At 35.1% G+C, this 19,521-nt stretch overlaps 2 protein-coding genes across 3 annotated transcripts; one reads left to right on the forward strand and one right to left on the reverse strand.

The window, feature by feature from the left end:
* Positions 1 to 1,396: 1,396 nt before the first annotated feature.
* On the reverse strand, positions 1,397 to 2,334 carry LOC139876888 (uncharacterized). Its single transcript, XM_071864291.1, has 2 exons — positions 1,826 to 2,334; positions 1,397 to 1,751 (listed from the first exon to the last, which is right to left on the reverse strand). Exons 1-2 carry the CDS (start codon positions 2,313 to 2,315, stop codon positions 1,747 to 1,749), a joined length of 495 nt encoding a protein of 164 aa, XP_071720392.1. The 5' UTR covers positions 2,316 to 2,334; the 3' UTR covers positions 1,397 to 1,746.
* A 1,151-nt stretch (positions 2,335 to 3,485) lies between these two features.
* LOC139876887 (probable glycosyltransferase At5g03795) lies at positions 3,486 to 5,814 on the forward strand. 2 transcript variants are annotated; one of them, XM_071864289.1, is made up of 4 exons: positions 3,486 to 3,645; positions 3,755 to 3,885; positions 4,347 to 4,695; positions 5,142 to 5,814. In XM_071864289.1, the coding sequence occupies exons 1-4, from the start codon at positions 3,589 to 3,591 to the stop codon at positions 5,793 to 5,795; spliced, it is 1,191 nt and encodes a 396-aa protein (XP_071720390.1). In that variant the 5' UTR covers positions 3,486 to 3,588; the 3' UTR covers positions 5,796 to 5,814. The 2 variants fall into 2 exon arrangements, with proteins under 2 accessions (XP_071720390.1, XP_071720391.1); XM_071864290.1 differs by having other exon boundaries at positions 3,520 to 3,650.
* The last annotated feature ends 13,707 nt before the right edge of the window (positions 5,815 to 19,521 follow it).

Consider the following 19,521-nt stretch of genomic DNA (forward strand, 5'->3'; position numbering starts at 1 on the left):
GTTTAATATCAAATAAGGTTTTACAACACTTTGTAAGTGATCTCTCTTTCAGTTTTCATTATGTAATTTTTATTTATATTTAATTTTATTTTATAGTATGCACCTTCATTTCATTTTGCATTAGGAGTAGTATTGATATTTGATTAATATGCTCTTTGATTAACATGGGACGTGACTTTAGTTTATGTTGGTGATTTTAGTGTCATCCAACGTACATTTTAGTTAGTTGCGATTTACTTGAATGCAGGTGTTAGCTAGTTATACTTACCAACGGGTTCGGAGAGTGTGGAGTACACGCCCGTAAGAGTTGGCTACTAACTGTCGCGCAAAATGCGGGGGTCAAGGGGGCTGCGCCCCCTTGCGGGGTCCAAGGGGCAGCGCCCCTGGCGGGGTCCAAGGGGCAGCGCCCTTGGCTGGGGTCCCGCTCCCAGGTGAGCGGGCAGGGGTCGAGGGGGCAGCGCCCCTCGCGGGGCAAGGGGCAGCGCCCCGAAACCAAATATTGCATCTCTTGATTCTACAACGGTGTTAATCGAAATAAAATCATTAGGTTCTATCACATAAAACCTATAGGCTTTGGAATGCTCAGCATATCCAATAAAGATGCAATCAATACCTCTTTCACCCAAAGTTTTCCTTTTGGGTTCGGTTAATCTTACAATTGCCCGACAACCCCAAACTCGCAAATAATGCAAGTTTGGTTGCTTCTTGTACCAAAGTTCGTAAGGAGTCGTGATTCCTTTGTTATTGGGAACTCTATTCAAAATGTAGCAAGCCGTTAACATGGCTTCTCCCCAAAAACCGTCACTTAAACCAGAATAGGACATCATGGAATTAACCATTTCCTTGAGAGACCTATTTTTCCTCTCTGCTACACCATTTTGTTGTGGTGTATACGGAGCTGTAGTTTGATGAATGATCCCTACAGACTGGAAATATATTGGATCATAATACTCACCACCTCTATCGGTGCGCAACGTTTTAATCAAACCATTTTGTTGTAATTCCACTTCAGTCTTATAGATTTTAAATTTGTCTAAGGCCTCATCTTTAGTATGCAAAAGATAAACATAACAGAACCTAGACGCATCATCTATAAACGTGATTACATACTTCTTATTACCTAAAGAAGGTGTAGCATGAAAATCACAAAGATCACTATGAATTAGTTCTAAATTCAAAGATTTCCTGTTTATGGTATTAAAAGGATGTCTCGTAATTTTATTCAACACACATGTATTACATTTGTCAATACACTTTTCAAAAGTCGGTATTAAATTCACTTTAGACATGTTTTTCATTCTTCTTTGATGTACATGTCCTAGTCGAGCATGCCATAAACTATAATCATTTGAATTAGAACTAATCATGCAAGCAGAATTATCAACAACAGGAACATTCTTAAGATTCAACATAAACATACCATTATTATAGTATCCAAATCCAATAAACATGCCACCCTTCGACAAGATATACTTGTCGGATTCAAATACTTGTTTATAACCACACTTATTTAATATAGGATTGGAAATCAGATTCTTTCTCAACCCAGGAACATACACTACATTATTTAAAGTTATTGTCTTATCAGAACTAAATTGTAAAACAACATCACCACGACCAAGGACAGGAGTGACTGATTCGTTCCCCATGTGAAGCACATCATCATCAGGTTGAAACGTCTTAAACCAACAGCGATCTTTACATGCATGACATGTGGCCCCGGAATCAATCCACCACGCTATGTTATCATCCTGCACATAAAATGCTTCAGAAATATGTGATACATAATTCTGAACAGAATTTATAATACAATCAAAATTCTGACCTTGGTTAGGAACTTGGTCCTTAGACCCGTTTCCTGAACCCGAACCGCTTGCTCCATCCTTGTTCTTTCCAACACGACATTCTTTCTTAAAGTGACCAGGTTTGCCACAAATCCAACAAGATAGAGATTTCTTATCCTTCTTGTTGGAACCATCGTTGTTCCCTTGAAACTTACGTTTCTTTCCATTGAACTTTTTGTTGTTTTTGTTCCCACGTTTACCATCCTCAATCATGTTTACAGAGGATGATGCAACGTCCTTTTCTTTAGTCTTACCACCCTCTTGATCCCGTATTGATTCCTCAATACGTAGGGTGCCTCCCAATTCAGTCAAGGACAATTCTTCTTTCTTATGTTTCAACATGTGTTTGAAAGTCTGCCATGATGGTGGCAATTTGTCTATAATTGAAGACACTGAAATGGATTCATCCATTTTCAGATTGTGTTGTGTAAACTGTCCCAAAATTCGAAGAATTTCGTGGAACTGTTCCATAACAGGCCTTGAATCCACCATTTTGTAATTATTGAAATTACTCACAAGAAACTTCTTACTAGAAGCATCTAACTGTCGCGCAATTTATACTTACCAAGGCCTAGAAGCATACATTATTGAATCCACCTGTGTGTAATTATTTGAATGAGAATTTACTTGAATGCAGGTGTTAGCTAGTTATACTTACCAACGGGTTCGGAGAGTGTGGAGTACACGCCCGTAAGAGTTGGCTACTAACTGTCGCGCAAAATATAAATTCTCATTGAATGAGAAATCACTCTCCGAACCCGTTACTTAAATTCACGTTTTTGTAATTTTGATGGAGAATATTAAAATTTCTTGCTCTGTGTATAATTAGGAATTAATTTAATTGGGCGCAGAAACATAATGATCATGACTCGATCTTGTAAAACTTATTGAATACTTGTATTAAGAATATTTGTTATTCCTTTCATTATGAGCTTTTTAGGTTGATGTTCGCTAACCTACCGAGGAATATATTGAGAAGATGGGTTTTTTCCCAAGCTTCCTATTATTTCTACCAAGCCTGCATTTGTCCTTTTTGTGGTTTTCTTGTATTTATTGTCGTGTGTAGCTTAGTTCTCTGTTCGATAGTTTCGAGTTTTTACCTAGGATATCTTTGGAGTTTCCTTTCGTGTATTCGTTATTTTTTGTTAATAAAAGTTTGATCTTTCAAAAAAAAAAAAAAAAGTGCATGTTCAGAATATATGCCATCAAACATGTAACTTGTGCAGTGCAACTTGTACTTAGGTTAGATTTCTTAAGAATGAACTTGTCTTGCAAAAATTTCATTAGACAAAAGTAATTCCGAATATGGTGAAACTATGTTACATTTAGGCATAAAAATCCACAATTTTGTTGACTTCATTGTTTTGCATTCACATAATTGATAATTTTGCTTATAAATTGGATTTAATTTCTTACAAAACTATTGCATATGGTGAATCAGGAATAACTACTTTTTGAGTGATCTACATGGATCACCAATATCTTCATTATCTATTTCGAAAACAAACTACAAAATGGATATCACTATTCGGAATCGCATCAATTGTAGTATTGATCATTCAGTATTATGAACTTCCAATTTTTAGCAGTATAACATTTCTACTTTCTTCTACCAAACCTTCCTTCAATCAAGAAAGTTTCGGAACACACAACGGATCAATAAATAATCCTTTTCTGTCGAATAATCGATCTTCATCCAAAAATTCTATGGAAACTTTGCAAGTAGTGTCGATTTCAGAGATGAATGATGAGCTTCAAAAGATTCGTTCTTCGCCTAACTCAGTCGTATGTATATGAGATTGTATGGTAAATTGATTAGTCAACTATTATTTATATGAAAACATTGTTGAGTTATGTTCATAATCTTGATTGTATTCATTTTTTTTTTTTTTTTTTTTTTTGCATAGCAGCCGGCTAAATTGTCAACGAAAGTGGATCAACAACTTCTTGAAGCAAAATCAAAAATTGAAAATGCTGTCATCATAGACAATGATGCAGGGCTTTACGCTCCAATCTATCGGAATATTTCTAAGTTTACAAGGTATCATTATTGCTGTTTAAAACCTTCCCAATATAGCCTAGTGGTTGGGGTCTTTAATTCCACCCGAAAGGTGTAAGGTTCAAACCGGTGGCCGATCCAGAAATTTTTTGATGGGTGCAAAATGTTAAAATTTGAAAAATAAAACAGGGCAAAATGTTGCCTTTTAACATATATAAATATACTAAAGTCGAACTATAATATTACACTGAAAAATTTTGGGTCGTCGGGGGTAGCCTACCCCGGTTGCCCTTCAAACCTCACTAGAAACATATTTTAAGGTGACTGAGAAAAGGGTCAGAACCGGTCATGAGATACCCAGATAGACTGTAAACATATGATAAAAAAAAATAATCCCTTCCCGATTAGCCTTAACAGAGAAAACCTTATCTGTTTGCCTGTTGTTATTGCGGTTAAATTTTTTGTTAGGTGGGACTATTTGTAACATAACATGTATTTTGCAGGAGTTATGAAATAATGGAAAAGATGCTCAAAGTATACATTTACAAAGATGGAGAAAAGCCGATTTTTCATGATTGGATACTCGAAGGAATATACGCTAGCGAGGGGTGGTTCTTGAACCAAATGGAAGAAAACAAACAGTTTGTCACGAATGATCCAAACGAAGCTCATCTGTTTTACATACCATTTAGTTCACGGTTACTTCAGTTAACGCTATATGTTCCTCATTCGCACAGTCGTGATAATTTGATTCAGTTCATGAAGAATCACACTGAAATGCTTATAACTAAATATCCATTCTGGAACAGAACTGATGGTTCAGACCATTTCCTAGCTGGTTGTCATGATTGGGTTTGCCCTTTTTCCTTCATCTAAATAGGAAGGCCTTATATTTTTGTTACTTAAATTACTTTCAATATTATGATGTTCTGTTTCCCCGTTTGTTCAAGCTTCAAATAAAATTTTGTCATTAATATTTAGGTCAAAACATTTTCTATTTTTGAGGTATTTTAGTCAATTAGGCATATGATATCTTGGACAAAGTTAGTTAATGAGCAAGTAGAAGATACTTTTCAAATAAAAATTTGTCATTATTTTTGAAAAAATTTGTTGGGTGGTACCAGTGTTTTACCTCAAATTTCATGCGGAGTCCCTATGTTTTTGTTCGACTCTGGTGGTCTTGACGCTAACAGACGTTAATCGTTTCAGTCCCTTATGAAACCAAAATTGCCTATTTTATCTTAAATGAAACGATACTTTAGTCATTGTCCCTACTAATCAACATTTTATCTCCTCAGGCGATAGCCGAAACAAGGGGACGTTTGCTGAATACCATCAGAGCTCTTTGTAATGCCGATATTCAAGCAGGTTTCAGTATAGGCAAAGACGTTTCCCTTCCAACAACATACGTACGATCTGCAAAAAATCCTCTAAACGACATAGGAGGCGAGCCACCTTCTAAAAGACCAATCTTAGCCTTTTTTGCAGGTTACATGCACGGTTATGTGCGTCCTGTTTTATTAAACTATTGGGGCAATGATACCGATATGAGAATATTCGGCCGTATGCCTCATGTTAAAGGTAACAAAAACTATATCAACCATATGAAAACAAGCAAGTTTTGCATTTGTGCTAGAGGTTTTGCAGTGCATAGTCCAAGAGTTGTGGAATCGTTGTTTTATAATTGCGTCCCTGTTATTATATCGGATAATTACGTGCCTCCGTTTTTTGAGGTTTTGAATTGGGAAGCTTTTGCTGTTTTTATACCGGAGAAGGATATTTCGAGTTTAAAGAATGTACTGCTTTCGATAAGTGACGATAAGTATTTTGAGATGTATGAAAGAGTGAAGAAATTAAGAGAACACTTTTTTTGGCATTTGGAGCCTGTTAAGTATGATTTGTTTCATATGATTCTTCATTCTGTATGGTACAATAGAGTTTTAAGTATATGAATACGAGTAATTAGATGTGTAGTAACAATGTGTTTAATGATAATACAATTGATGCATTCTTTAAATAATTAAAAAGTTTTTAAATAATCTAAGTTTGAATTATGTTTTATTGTAATCTTGTAGAGGTATACTTTGGAATTTTAAGGTGTAAGATGCTTTTGTGGTGTAGAAAACAGGGGTTGTGTTTGTATTAACGGGCTTAAGGAGTAAACTAAGACTGGCGCCCAAGCCCATTCTGTCTATCTAAGCCCATGTTCTGCGTTTCTTTCTAAGGCCCAAAACAAATTTGGATCCGAGTGGAGTAAACGAAGGAGGTTTTTTCGGTTTGTGTTGCTCGTTGGTAAATATTTTTATTTAAATATAAACGACTAAGTTAAGTTATTTCGTTACCGTTTTGAACTCTTTGTCTGACTATCTCAAGATGTGATATTAGTGAATTTTGATCTCGGGACATCTTGTAAGCATGTATTGAGTAGGGGTGTTCAAAACCGGATATCCGAAATTTCGGATATCCGAATTTCGAATATCCGAAATTTCGGATAGTGGATCGGATATCCGAAATTTCGGATTCGGATATCGGATTATCCGAATATCCGATTTTTTTAAGCAAATCAGCATCTCATTATATATATTATATGAAGAAATTTACATTATGTATACTCTGTAATACAATTAAGGAACATGCCATATGGGTAGAAGAGAATCGCCTAGGCATCAACAAAATAAAACTTAAACCATAAGCTTAAGAAAATAAAAATAGAATATCAAAGTAGATCTTCAGCTGCAGATCTTCCAATTCTTTTAACCGATTCGGATCCTGTTGATTGGAGCTATATCAACCGATCTCATCCCTTTAGTGTTCTTCATATCACTTCAACAAATAAAAAGAATCGGAATTTAAATAGAAGAGAGATGAAGATTACCTTGTAATCTTGAGTAGATGATGGTTGGAGAGAAGAAGAACGAAGATGATATGAAGAAGATGGACACGATTAGATGAAGAGATGAAGAGATGAAGTTACGATCTAGGGTTTTCTTATTTGGTACTCTATTTTACTACTGTAATAAAAATAAATAAATTAAGGGATACTAAAATAGCATTGGGAACCCATTTGGTACTGTAGTTGTATGCCCCATGTTCCATTACTACGTATAAATTACTCAGTATACTTATAAATATTATTAAAATAATAATAATTAAAATGTTTTTTCGGATATTCGGATATCCGAAAATTTCGAAAAGCTCTATCCGAAACCCGAATCCGAAAAATCGGATATCCGATTTTCGTGTATCCGAAAATCCGGATATCCGATTTTTCGGATATTTTCTGATTTTTCGGATTGCGGATTCAGATACGGATATTATGAACACCCCTAGTATTGAGATGCCGATAGATAGACTATTTTGTGATAGTTTGAAAGTAACTCATTTATTTGTTTGCCAAAGTTCCCAGAAATCACCATAATATTATCCGGAGAGAAATAATTAATCGGATCCCGAAAATCAACATCTATGTAAAATGAAAAAACTCTCGAACCAGAAAGAGAAAGACTCAATCAATACAAATCATCCAACCCAGGGTGATCGGCCTTAAGCTTTTATGAATTATCAACATCTTGACATACGATGATTACACCAAAAGGTTCCCATCTAATAATATCTTTAGTTATAACACGCCTTCGGGTAAGTATAGCCCATCATAAGTATTGGAGCTTATACAAAAATAAACTCCAACTAATTGTGTAGCCTTTGAAAATAATCTATAAACTCATGAAAAGTGAAATTACATTGTTACTATCCTTATATATCATTTACTTTTTGTCTTTAAATTTCATTTTACTTTTTTAAGTTTAGCCAAATTATATAAAACATAAGCTTCTGCTTATAGTTTGAAACTAGTTAGCCTCCCTCGTGTTGCTTCGGTTATGTTGGTTGTCGGTGTATTGTCTATTGTTTTATTACGTTGTGGCTAGATATAAAAGCATTGTATGTACAAAAACTAATTAAGATTGTTATAATTTCGATTTTAACACAACTATTGTCTAGCATAGTCTGTCGCAGCAGACTTTAAAATAGTTGTTCGCTTAAGTGACCATATTGTTTTAACACACAAATGTTTACACATTTCTACATCTTTACATCTAAATTAAAGTTGTGTGGACCTTTCAATCTCCTTCACATTGTATTTTTGTTGGAAATTACTCCATCCTGCAGAAACAGCATACCTTCTGTTCTTGTTGCTACCTTCAGCTATAAACTTCCACTGGCTTGAACTTCCATCTAGATTTATCACAGTTACAGTAGACCTATTCGACACAACTGGTAGTGAATACAATTCTTCTAGAATACGCTGTGTTATACAGAACAGTTTTCATCAGTATAGATTCAAGTTGAGAATATATAAGATAGCAATTATGAAAAAATATATAGATGTTAACTAACATAAAGCTTTTTAGGTTTTGTAGATACTTACCAAACATTTTGCCTTTTTAATAGGAATTGTGAACTCTAGGCTTTGATTGGTTGTTGGACTGGCATTAAGTGGAACATTTTGTGATGTGGCCTGCGCTTGGTCTGGAAGTGAAACATTTTGTGATGTGGCCTACGCTTGGTCTGGAAGTGGAAAATTTTGTGATGTGGGCTGCGCTTGGTCTAGAACAGTATTGATCGCTGGTCTCGTTATTTGTTGACTGTAATTATCAATGTTGGCCTTCAGATGAGCACCAATATAATTATGATATTGGTCGTGAATAAATGATGTTGTGCTCCTTTCAACACATTTTGGGCAGTAGACGGATACATCTAAAGTGTTGACATTAATTCTCTTGAAAGTCATCAAGTCAAGAGGATGTACTTCAAGTTGCTGCAGAATGTTAGCCCAACCAAAGGTGAAAGACACTTTGTTGCCATCAGTTGTAAGGCTAACCCAACGGCGAAAACCACGAACGGTTGTTATCCACATAACATGTTGTGGTGGATATTTTGTTGATTGGTCTTGAATCCATCTAGGTGGAAGTCTCTGTAATTAACGTATGTAATGAATGAAATTAATATCTGATCAAACCACAATCGTCTTGCGTGGTTAAATTTCGGGTTTGAGTGCTTGATTTGGGAAAAATAGTAAGTCGAATGTTTTAACTCCAATAATTGTGCAAACTCCGATTTGGAATCTGGATTCCAAGGGCGTAAAACAATCGATTGAATTAACCTTATTCGATCGAAATCAAATAAGCTAATATCTAAGAGTGAGGATTAATTCCGACGATGATCGGAGCACCGGCCGGAATTGGTTTAACGACTGGAGTGATGTTACCGTAATTGATTTGGGCAGAGTAACATTAATGCATCAGTGTTGTCCGAATGAAAGATCTTGTTTACGTATTTATAGATATCTAGGAGGGAATGATGACGTGACACATGTCCCTTTCATGGTTGTAACGAACTTTGTCAATCCCGAGGGGTGATGTGGCATCTGTCCCTTTCGTGGGGAATAACAGATCCTAACGAACTTCCCTAGATTCGCGGGCTGATGTGGCATGCAACTTGCTTTCATGCTTGTTCCGTTATCAAGTAATTATTCTGGGACGAAGTGTCTGCTCCGGGGTAGTGCACTTTCTCCGGGACAACGTGCTTGTCCCGAGAGAATATCTTCGTATCGGGTTGGAATGCCGTGACGGTACTGACGGCAGGATGGTTCCGGTTACGGCATCACAGTGCTCTCAGTCTAGCCGGGAAGGTTTTGTTTTTCACTTGGTCCAAGTGTTCCTTCACGGTTATGATTATCACGACTGGCTGTATGATGCCAGTTATGTGTATGTCATCCGGGTTCTCGGTCTTGCCATTTGTCCGGCATGGTAAAGTTTCGGGGATGACGTCAGGCGGACGTCGGGAAAAGGAGTCCGCATTCCGGGACACGCGGTACCGGGTAAGATTTTTGCCGAGATGCTTACCTATTTTTTGAGACGGATCATTATGCGTATCATTAAGTCCTCCCACTTTGATGGTGGTAGCCGGGATGGTTACCGTCGTCAAACTTCCGAGACAAGGCCACGCTTCCTGATTGGATGTGCATTTAATGTTTGTCAGTGTGAAAAGACAGTTTCTGCAAATGTGCCTCCTCTTTTTATGTTTTTTCCTTTTATCGATGTCTTGAAATATTTTCCAAGGGGCAATTGTATACCACTTTCATCATTGCTTCTTGTTTCCTTTGTAGCTATAAATAGCTTCGCTTTTCACCTGAGTTTTTCACTTTTTTACTTCCAACTATTCTACATTTCTGTTCTTCAATACTACTTCACTTTTACAAATTCTCAGCCTTCGAAAGTTGCCTTTCGATGTTTTGAATAACCTCTTTGCTAGGTTAATTATTGATGTTGTTGTTGATGCCCGAAGGACGGCATTGCCGTGATTCGCTGAGTCATGTTACCCACAACATTGGTGAGCATTTGTGTTTTTCCTTTTCTGTCTTCTCTTCTTGTGCGACCTTCTTATTGATGTTTTGTTTTGTTTCAAGCTTCGATTTGGATCTGAAGATTTGTTTCGAATCCTTAAATTTTTACGAACGTATTCCGCCTTTAACTGCGGATAGATTGGAGACAACCGAATACCGATGGTCGTTCGATGTATCTTACGTCATCCGACTGGTCGTTGTGTTGTTGGATCTTCCGGGCTTGAGGAATACGATTCGTTTGCGCTCGGATAACGATGTGCTATGCACATCCCTTGAGAACAAAAGTTGTTTCTTGTGCTTCCGGTTGATTTCGAGACTCGGATTACGACCCGTGGGGCCGTCGGACACTTGCCTGTCTTGCGATCTTCCCAATACCAGCCGGGCCATGTTGGTGATTGCTCGTTGAGAGCTTTTGATTTCTTTCAACATATGTGCCCATTTTTACTTCTTCTTGGGAGTGAGCTTTGACAAATCATATACGAGAGTTTCCTTTTGTTTGTATAAGATTTGATGATGTTTTTGTGTTGCAACCATAGGTTGTTAGGGTTTGCAACTACTATACATGTAGCTTTCGTGCTTAGTAATGAAATAAACTGCATATGTTTTTTGTCTTGAAATAAACTTTTATGCAATATATTGGTGACGTATACGCTTGACGGACTGCTTTTACTTTTGTCGTTGTCTGCATTGACATACTCTGTTTTGAGAGAATTTTTGTAACTGCGGAGTTATCCGTGAATTCCCTTGACTTTCGCTTTTGTGCTTTAAAACAAAAGCCCGCCGTGATATGCTCAAATTTTCCATGGTGCCTGACGGCTCTTGCGAATTTAATCTTGAAGATTTTTCGAGGGAAAATTTGGGCTTACCGGGAGGGGTGGGTTTGTCCGATCGTTCTCCGAGTTTAATGTCAACTATGATGTCCACGGAGATGTCGTTTCTAAGGGGTTTTTTCCCAGATATGTTGGGGTTTGTTTCCGCCCTATCTGTTGATAAAAATGTGAGATGCTCGGGTCTGAGCTCTCGCGGCTTTTGCTCCTTTTTCTTGTCAACTTTAATTAGAGAAAGCAGAATGTCACGACCCGGGAGTCTATTGCTCGAGATTTGTAAGTGACGTTGAAGGCTGCTTTCGGAGAGTCTGACCGCTTGTAGTCCGAGCTTCCATCTTATCTGAAAAAGATGCATGGTTTCGTCGTCTGCGACGGGGCCACTTGGTTTGTTCTTGTAGTGCCTTATCGCTATCGATGCATCTGATACGTTTCAGGTTGTACGAAGGCACTATCTCGGATTCGACTTTGTTCTTAATCCAGGGATGGCCAGTAAGGTCAGAGTGGATGCCTTTCAGGATGTTCGTATGGCACAGGTAGCGGTGAATACCTGGTTTAAATATCGTAGGAATTTGTACACCAAGGAGAGTACGACGGTCAACCAGTTTTTAGAATACAGTTGTGTTGTTCTATCGGGCATTTGCATTGCGTCCGGGGAATGTACCGAAGATGTCAGTTTTTGTAACAGTTGTCCCGTTGTAGTTGTGTACTTTTGGTGAAACTTGTAATGAATCATGTATAGCTAATGAAAGTTTCGTTTCAAGTATTTTGTGTTGAATTTTTCTTCAGTTGAACTAGTTCATATCTTCATATGTATGCCTAGAATACATTTGTGTTAGTTTTGGCGTGTACACCGTGCAGTCAAGCGTGTTTATGCCATCTACTCATTGGCCGTTTATCAGTATAAACTTGTACCGACGAGGGCTAGATAATCATCTCTTAAGGGGGTACAAAATAACTAGCATGGGACTTACGTGGATGCCAGAATCCGTCTGCCACTAACCGGTTATTAATACATGAACATCGTTTGTAAATAACGTACTGAACAAGTTATTGTAAACGGTAAAATGCTTTTATTCATTCCTGAAAATGAAAAAACATACATAGATTCTTTATTGAAAAAGAGACATAAACATCAAGATATCCATAAGTTGAAGTGATCAGTTTCAGTCACGATATCCATCTAAATTTCAGTGTAGCATCTAGTCCTTTTTGTTTCCCTTAGCGGGCGTTCCATCTCGGTTGGAGCTTTCACGACTTTCTGGCCTGGAACGTTTTGGTGCCGGACTAAGGTGTTCAGTTGTTCCATGGTTATTGATAAATTGTTCTTCCCATCCCGGCTGATAGCGCCAGCCAGCACTCCCGTTTCCAGTCTTGTAAGAGTTAGTTGGGCTCTTTTTGTTAGAGTATGATGCTGGAGGGAAGTAACTTAGCCGTTTAAGCACTGACATACGTTTTTCTTCCAAGATGTGCGGTGTCTTACTTGCTTGTGTTCTTCGTGTGACTTCAGTATTGCCTCTTATCGAGAAAGGCTGTCGGGTCAATTCGACTGTAGCCACACCTTTCCGGGTTGGAAATTTAAGCAAGCCGTGAGCAGTGGAGGTTATGGTGCTAAACTTTCTGAAGAAGTTTCTTCCCAAGATCACATTTGTGGCGGTCACAGATTTGACCAAATAAAAGTCAACGACCTCACTACGGAGGTAGGGTTGTGTACCTACCGTCACCGTTGCTTTGAGTCTTCCTATGGGTTCTTCAGTAGAGCCTGCAAATTCAGAGATGATGGCATTGGAGTGCCTCATTTTTCTACCGACATATTTTGGGAGTTGGAAAAGGCAATGGGCGTACAAGACATCAACCTCACTCCTAGTGTCAGTGTACATTTCCTGGACACGAAAGCTGTCATGACCCGTCCTAATCCACCTGGACGAAGTCATCAACATCTGGTCCCATTACGAGATACTGACCTAAATATGCCATATACGACTTCATATAATATCTTTAGAATGAGCAAATGCACATCGGAAGATTTCTTTCATACCTGAGAATAAACATGCTTAAAAGTGTCAACCAAAAGGTTGGTGAGTTCATAGGTTTATCATAACAATCATTTCAGTATATTAATAGACCACAAGATTTCCGTTTATAAATATATGTACACTCGCAAGTGTATAAAAGTACTCTATAAGTTGTAGGCACCCGGTAACAAGCCTTAACGTTCACGTTTTACCCTCTGAAGTACACCAGATCAGGTGTGTTTAAAATAGCCTCGAAGTACTAAAGCATCCCATAGTCGGGATGAGGTTTGTCAGGCCCAATAGATCTATCTTTAGGATTCGCGCCTACCGTACATAGACAAGTAGTTTAATGTTACCAAGCTAAGGGTATATTTCTGGTTTAAACCCACATAGAATTAGTGTTAGTACTTGTGCCTATTTCGTAAAACATTTATAAAACATCGCATGTATTCTCAGCCTAAAAATATATATTGCAAAAGCAATTAAAAAGGGAGCAAATGAAACTCACGCATATAAATATTGTAAAACAGTTAATAAAGCATTTGCATGTATTCTCAGCCCAAAAATGTAATGAGTAAAAAGGGCAAATGAAACTCACCATAGGATATTTTGTAGTAAAAATATTCAGACGACGATACTGAACAATGTAGGGTCGGCCTTGGATTCACGAACCTATATTATTTGTATAATCATTAATTCATATAATCGTAATCGAACAAATTTATATATTATTAGCGATTTAATTGTTATTTTAATTATGTGTTTCATTAATAATTTAATTTACTATATTTATTTTATATACTTTAGATAAAAAATATTAATATAGTTATATCATATATATTAGGTTTATTTTTGTAAAATTTTATTTGTTTTTAAATTATAGTTATAATAATACTAAAATATTGATAATAATAATAATAATAATATAATAATAAAAATATTGTTACGACTAATTGTAATAATAATAGTACTAATAATAATAATAATAATTCTAAAAATGATAATTTTCATAAGAATAATAATTTTAATAAAAATACTTTTGTTAATAATAAAAATTTTGAAAATGATAATTTAATGGTAATACTTAATAATAGTAATAATAATAATAATAATAATAATAATAATAATAATAATAATAATAATAATAATAATAATAATAATAATAATAATAATAATAATGATAATCCTAATACTCATTTTAATAATAATAATAAGTATAATATTTATAATAACAATAATAATAATAATAATAATAATAATAATAATAATAATAAGAATAATAATAATAATAATAATAATAATAATAATAATAATAATAATAATAATAATAATAATAATAATAATAATAATAATAATAAATGAACTACCTTAAAAAGCTTTTTAAAAAAAAATTGCCCACGCCAGGCTCGAACCTGCGACCTCACAGTTACAACCAACACTCTTTAACCATTCCTCCGTTACCACATATCTGTTTTATTTCCCCCACATTTATTTATCACCCGTATTATTTCGGTTTCCCTTTTCCACTTTTATTCTCAGCTCAAGTATTACAAGAAGTTTCACGGCCCAACTACAAAAGGGAAACTCGACCCAATTGAACTCATAAACCGTGGCCCAATTATCAAAACAATTTCACAGAAAATTCGACTGGATAGCATCGACTTTATTTCATCATTTATATTATTCAGTTTTTTTTATCATTATTATTATAACAGCAGCTGACAGCTGTAAAGATACATACACACAGCCTGTTTTTCCCTTTATTCTCAATTTGGTCATTATCCTTCATTCTTTATTGTTTCAGTTACGAAAAAGAAAAAAAACAGAAGCATGTCTCAATTGGGGGTTTATGACGGGATTGCACATGGAAACAGAGACATTGATGGAAACAGTGAGCTAGTGCAGCAGGAACAAAAAGATTTAAGTGGGTTTGTATGGTGAATATGGGTCTTGTTCGATTGGTTGAAACAGAAACAGAAAATAGGATTGTATAGCAACAATAGTAATCGAATGGAATAAGAAAATAAAGTGTAGTAGCTGGAATAGAACGGTGCTGGTGGCGGTTACAAACAGTAACATAAAAAGAACCCAACGTATAGGTCTGTTTACAACGAATATCACAGGCATACTCAATATTAATAACCAACAGTTTAATAGAAATCAAAAGGAGGACAGTAGCAAGGGCTGAGTTCGAGTAGACAGGAAACAAAGACAATTTTGTGGGTTTGTTGAGTAGCGGATAGCAACAAAAATAAATAGTAGCTATTGTAGGGGTTTCGGTGGTGGTTTTCGATCAATTAGAGGAGTGAGAGGGATACAGGTGAGAGAGAGTGGAGATGGAGGTTGTAGCAGGTGGATCATGGTCGTGGTGTTTAGTGATGGTGTGTGGTGATGGGTGTGGAGGTTTGAGGTGGTGCAAGCCGTTGGTGGTGGTAGATGGGTGGTTCGGTTGGTTGTGAATAGAAGAAGAAACAAGAGAATGGGGTGTTTGTTCATCGAACATAAACGAAAAAGAAAGAAAGAGAAGAGAGTGATCAGATTGAAGATGGTTGCGGTTGTAAGGTGGTCGGATTGGGGTGGCCAAAGTTATCGTAAGGAGAAGGACACAAGCACTTTGATGGGTGTTATGATCATATAGCTGCATCCATATATCTATATTTATATACCTATATTTATATATTATAATATAGTGAATATGAAGTGGGTATTAGCTGTACAAAAATAAGTCATCGTAGAATTTGGAAGTTTCTTTGTTAACATTCATTTTACTGTAATGTGATTGACAGAAAAGTTGAGATATGATTTATTAATAATATTTTTTTAAAAAACGTGCCATTACCATTAATAAAATATACATTAGTAGCATCCACTTGTTTGATAGTACCGACCGTTCAATTCGGATATTATATCGTGTCTATTGCTAAACAGTTAAGATATAAAAGTGTTCCTAAAGATCCCAAGTTTTTAGATTAAATCATATTTAATTATTTCACTCATTATTTATTTTCTGTCTTAATTAACGTGTACGGAATACTAAAACTTAAACTAAAAGGGTAAAAATACTTTTATCGATCCCATAATCTCTTTAATCAATATGCGGACTAAGTTTTATTTAAGTCCTCATAGATATATATTAGGTTTATATTAAAATCAACGAAACGTCAACCGAGTGTTCCAAACGTTTACAGTTTAGACTCGAAATCATTTTTATTTAATATATAAGAACATTCATAAATTACAAATTTTACTTCGTAAATAAATATATTAGTTAAATATATTAAACTTTTAAATTTAATATATTAATATATATATACAAGTAATATTCATATATATATATATATATATATATATATATATATATATATATATATATATATATATATATATACATATATATATATATATATATATATATATATATATATATATATATATATAATAGTTTTCATTAAAACGTATTTTATTTTAATTATTTAGTTATAATAATAATTTGTATAATAGTTATTATTGTTTTAAGTTATATATACACATATACATACATTTATACACACACACATTCACAAATAATGGTTCGTGAATCATCGGGATTAGTCAAAAGGTAAATGAATATACATAATAAATAAATAAATTTTGAGACTCATCCTAATAGAATTTGCATATCATGTCAAAAATATTAGATCGTAGTGAGAGTTTGGTTCAAAATTAGTCGAATTTTTTTCCCGGGTCGTGACAGTACCTACCCGTTAAAGAAATTTCGTCCCGAAATTTGATCGAGGTCGTCATGGCTAACAATAAAAATGTTTCATGACGAATATGAATTGATAAATAGAGTTTTATCATCATTGAGTAATATGGATAAAACAATTCGATTACTTGAAACGTATGAGTGGAGCTATCACAAAAGATCGAGATCGAGTTTTAACTTTTGACGTAGTCACGGTGGGTTTCTGGAATTCAAGAAATTTAAAGAAAATCTTCTAATCAGAAATAAAATGTAATAGCACGATTTATTAACAATTTGTTGGAATTACGAGGGAACAGAAATATCAAGGAAATATTTCCGTGATATGCTTGGAAATTAGGTAGAATGGAAGAGTCGTGTAACATGGCACATGATGACGTTATGATCTGTGAATCATCATGTTTCATTAGAACTTTTAGCATGACTTACTGTAATATAATCATGTTGGCCAAGCGTCATTATATTATACTAACCCATGCATCAGTTTCTAACACTTCTCCACAATTCATTTATACTTAGATTTTACAGAAGTTTTCAATATAATGGAATACTGAAAACACGAAGAGGTAGATAATTTCGGACAAGAATATTTATGAAAATATCCTCAAAAATATCGAAGATATTTATGATGATATTTTGGAATTTCTAAGTTTCGAAGGTTGATAAAGAAAAAAAAAATTTCCGCAAGATTTTAACATCACTTAGGAACAAGATATTCTCTAAAGATTTCGGTGGATTCAGAATTACCTGAATTCTTTGAATATAGGATTTGGTCCTTGTATTTGTCCTTGGTCTCCTTCATGGTTAGCTCAATCCGTTTTTCAGTACCAAATTTTCTATCGAGCGTTCCCAACACTCCATTCTTTATCATCAAACTCTTGGCCATTAAGACCATCTACAACATGCTGCTTCGTCAGTATTTTCAAGGTTAACGGATCTGGGTCATCGGTTATCAAACCGAGGTAATTTCAGGAGAATTGTGTTTTTAGATGATTAAACACTGATGGTAATATGGTGAAATATGAAGTGTTCTCCGGTAACGATGAGAAAAGCCAATCGTATATATCAAAGTTATAATAAGACTTATTCGAATGAAAAGTCGAAGTTGATTTGCTGAAGTTGTGACAAAATTGGCTACTTTGGAAAAGGATTGCAAAGTGATTTTCGGTAGTAACATCGCCAAAGGAACTAGCGCATATACGTGTTAAACCTTTACTCAGGTTCCAAGAGTTTTTCAGGTGCATAACTATATGCATAGATCTTTTCTTCCGTAGATGAAGTACGGTTGGTTCATCTTCTCGATTGAGATGTTTTCAAGAATCATGAAAGGTTTGAACGCAAATTGTAATCGTCAAGATACGAATGAGGTTTAAGATGAAATCAAGTGGCAAACTTGAAGAATTATTTAGTTTCATATATTATAATCAATATTTTAATTCATTTTAATTGTCCAAAGTTAGTAGTTCAATAGTCCAATAGTCCAATAGTTCATATATAGTTTAATATATAACATTTGAATTAATTAATACGTATCGTGACCCGTGTACCAGTCTCAGTATTGATCACAACTCAAACTATATATATATTTTGGAATCAACCTCAACCCTGTATAGCTAACTCCGTCATTTGCATATAGAGTGTCTATGGTTGTTCCAAGATAAATATATAGATGGGTCAATATGATATGTCGAAACCTTGTATACGTGTCCCGTTATTTAAAGTGCGTAAAATAAATACAGAAATTAAATGACGATAAATAAAATTGTGAGAATGTAAATTGCGATAATTAAATTGCGATAAATAAAATGTAACCAGTTAGCTAGGAACAGTTAGCTAGGAACAGTTAGCGTGGATTCTTAACAATATTTCAATTAGTTAGTTCGTTTGTTTCTAATAAAATTTTACTTTGTCCGATGTTTTCTTCATTATGCCACTTGTTGGATTCCGATAGATCAAAATCCAAATATGAAATTGAATGAAAATGGTTATTCTGTGGTGAACGGATAAGTATATCGGTGGTTGTAAATAGGATCGTAAATGACTATTGAATTAGATTTGAAAGAATGTACAGTATACTTATTAATGTGAAATCTGAATATTCCTCAGGTATTACCTACCCGTTAAAATATTTTCATCATTAACAGTTTGTACAAAAGAATTTTTAATTACAATCTTTATGAAAACATATATACATATATATTTTCTTCAGATGTAGACATGGATTTAATGAGTCAATTAAACTCATTTGATTTACCATTAGAACAAGAATATATAATCTCTAAAACATTAGAGATTACATAATCGTCATATAGAACGAAGATAAATGATATAGAACGTCATGTAGAACGATGATTATGCTCGAGATATAGGATGAGATTTTGAGGCATGGATTGTTGATGGTACTGGTGCTGTTACTGGTGGTACTGTTGGTGCCGGTGATGTTGTTGAGGCTGGTACATTTTGCACCATATTTTTCAAGACTATAACTCGGGCGTGAAGCTCGTTGACTTATTACCCCGGGATGATTTTCGGTAGGAATGAGCGAGTGAATAAGATTCAGAATTGTGGATAGAATATAATCGTGTCGAGCTAATCTGAAAATGAGGCTAAAAATGGTGTTTCGCATAGGTTCGCCGGTAAGTGTTTCGGGTTCTTCGCCGAGGGTGCAGGTTGGTGGGTGAAAAGGATCGCCTT

Source organism: Rutidosis leptorrhynchoides, chromosome 11, assembly GCF_046630445.1.
Source record: "Rutidosis leptorrhynchoides isolate AG116_Rl617_1_P2 chromosome 11, CSIRO_AGI_Rlap_v1, whole genome shotgun sequence".
Taxonomy (NCBI): Eukaryota; Viridiplantae; Streptophyta; class Magnoliopsida; order Asterales; family Asteraceae; genus Rutidosis; species Rutidosis leptorrhynchoides.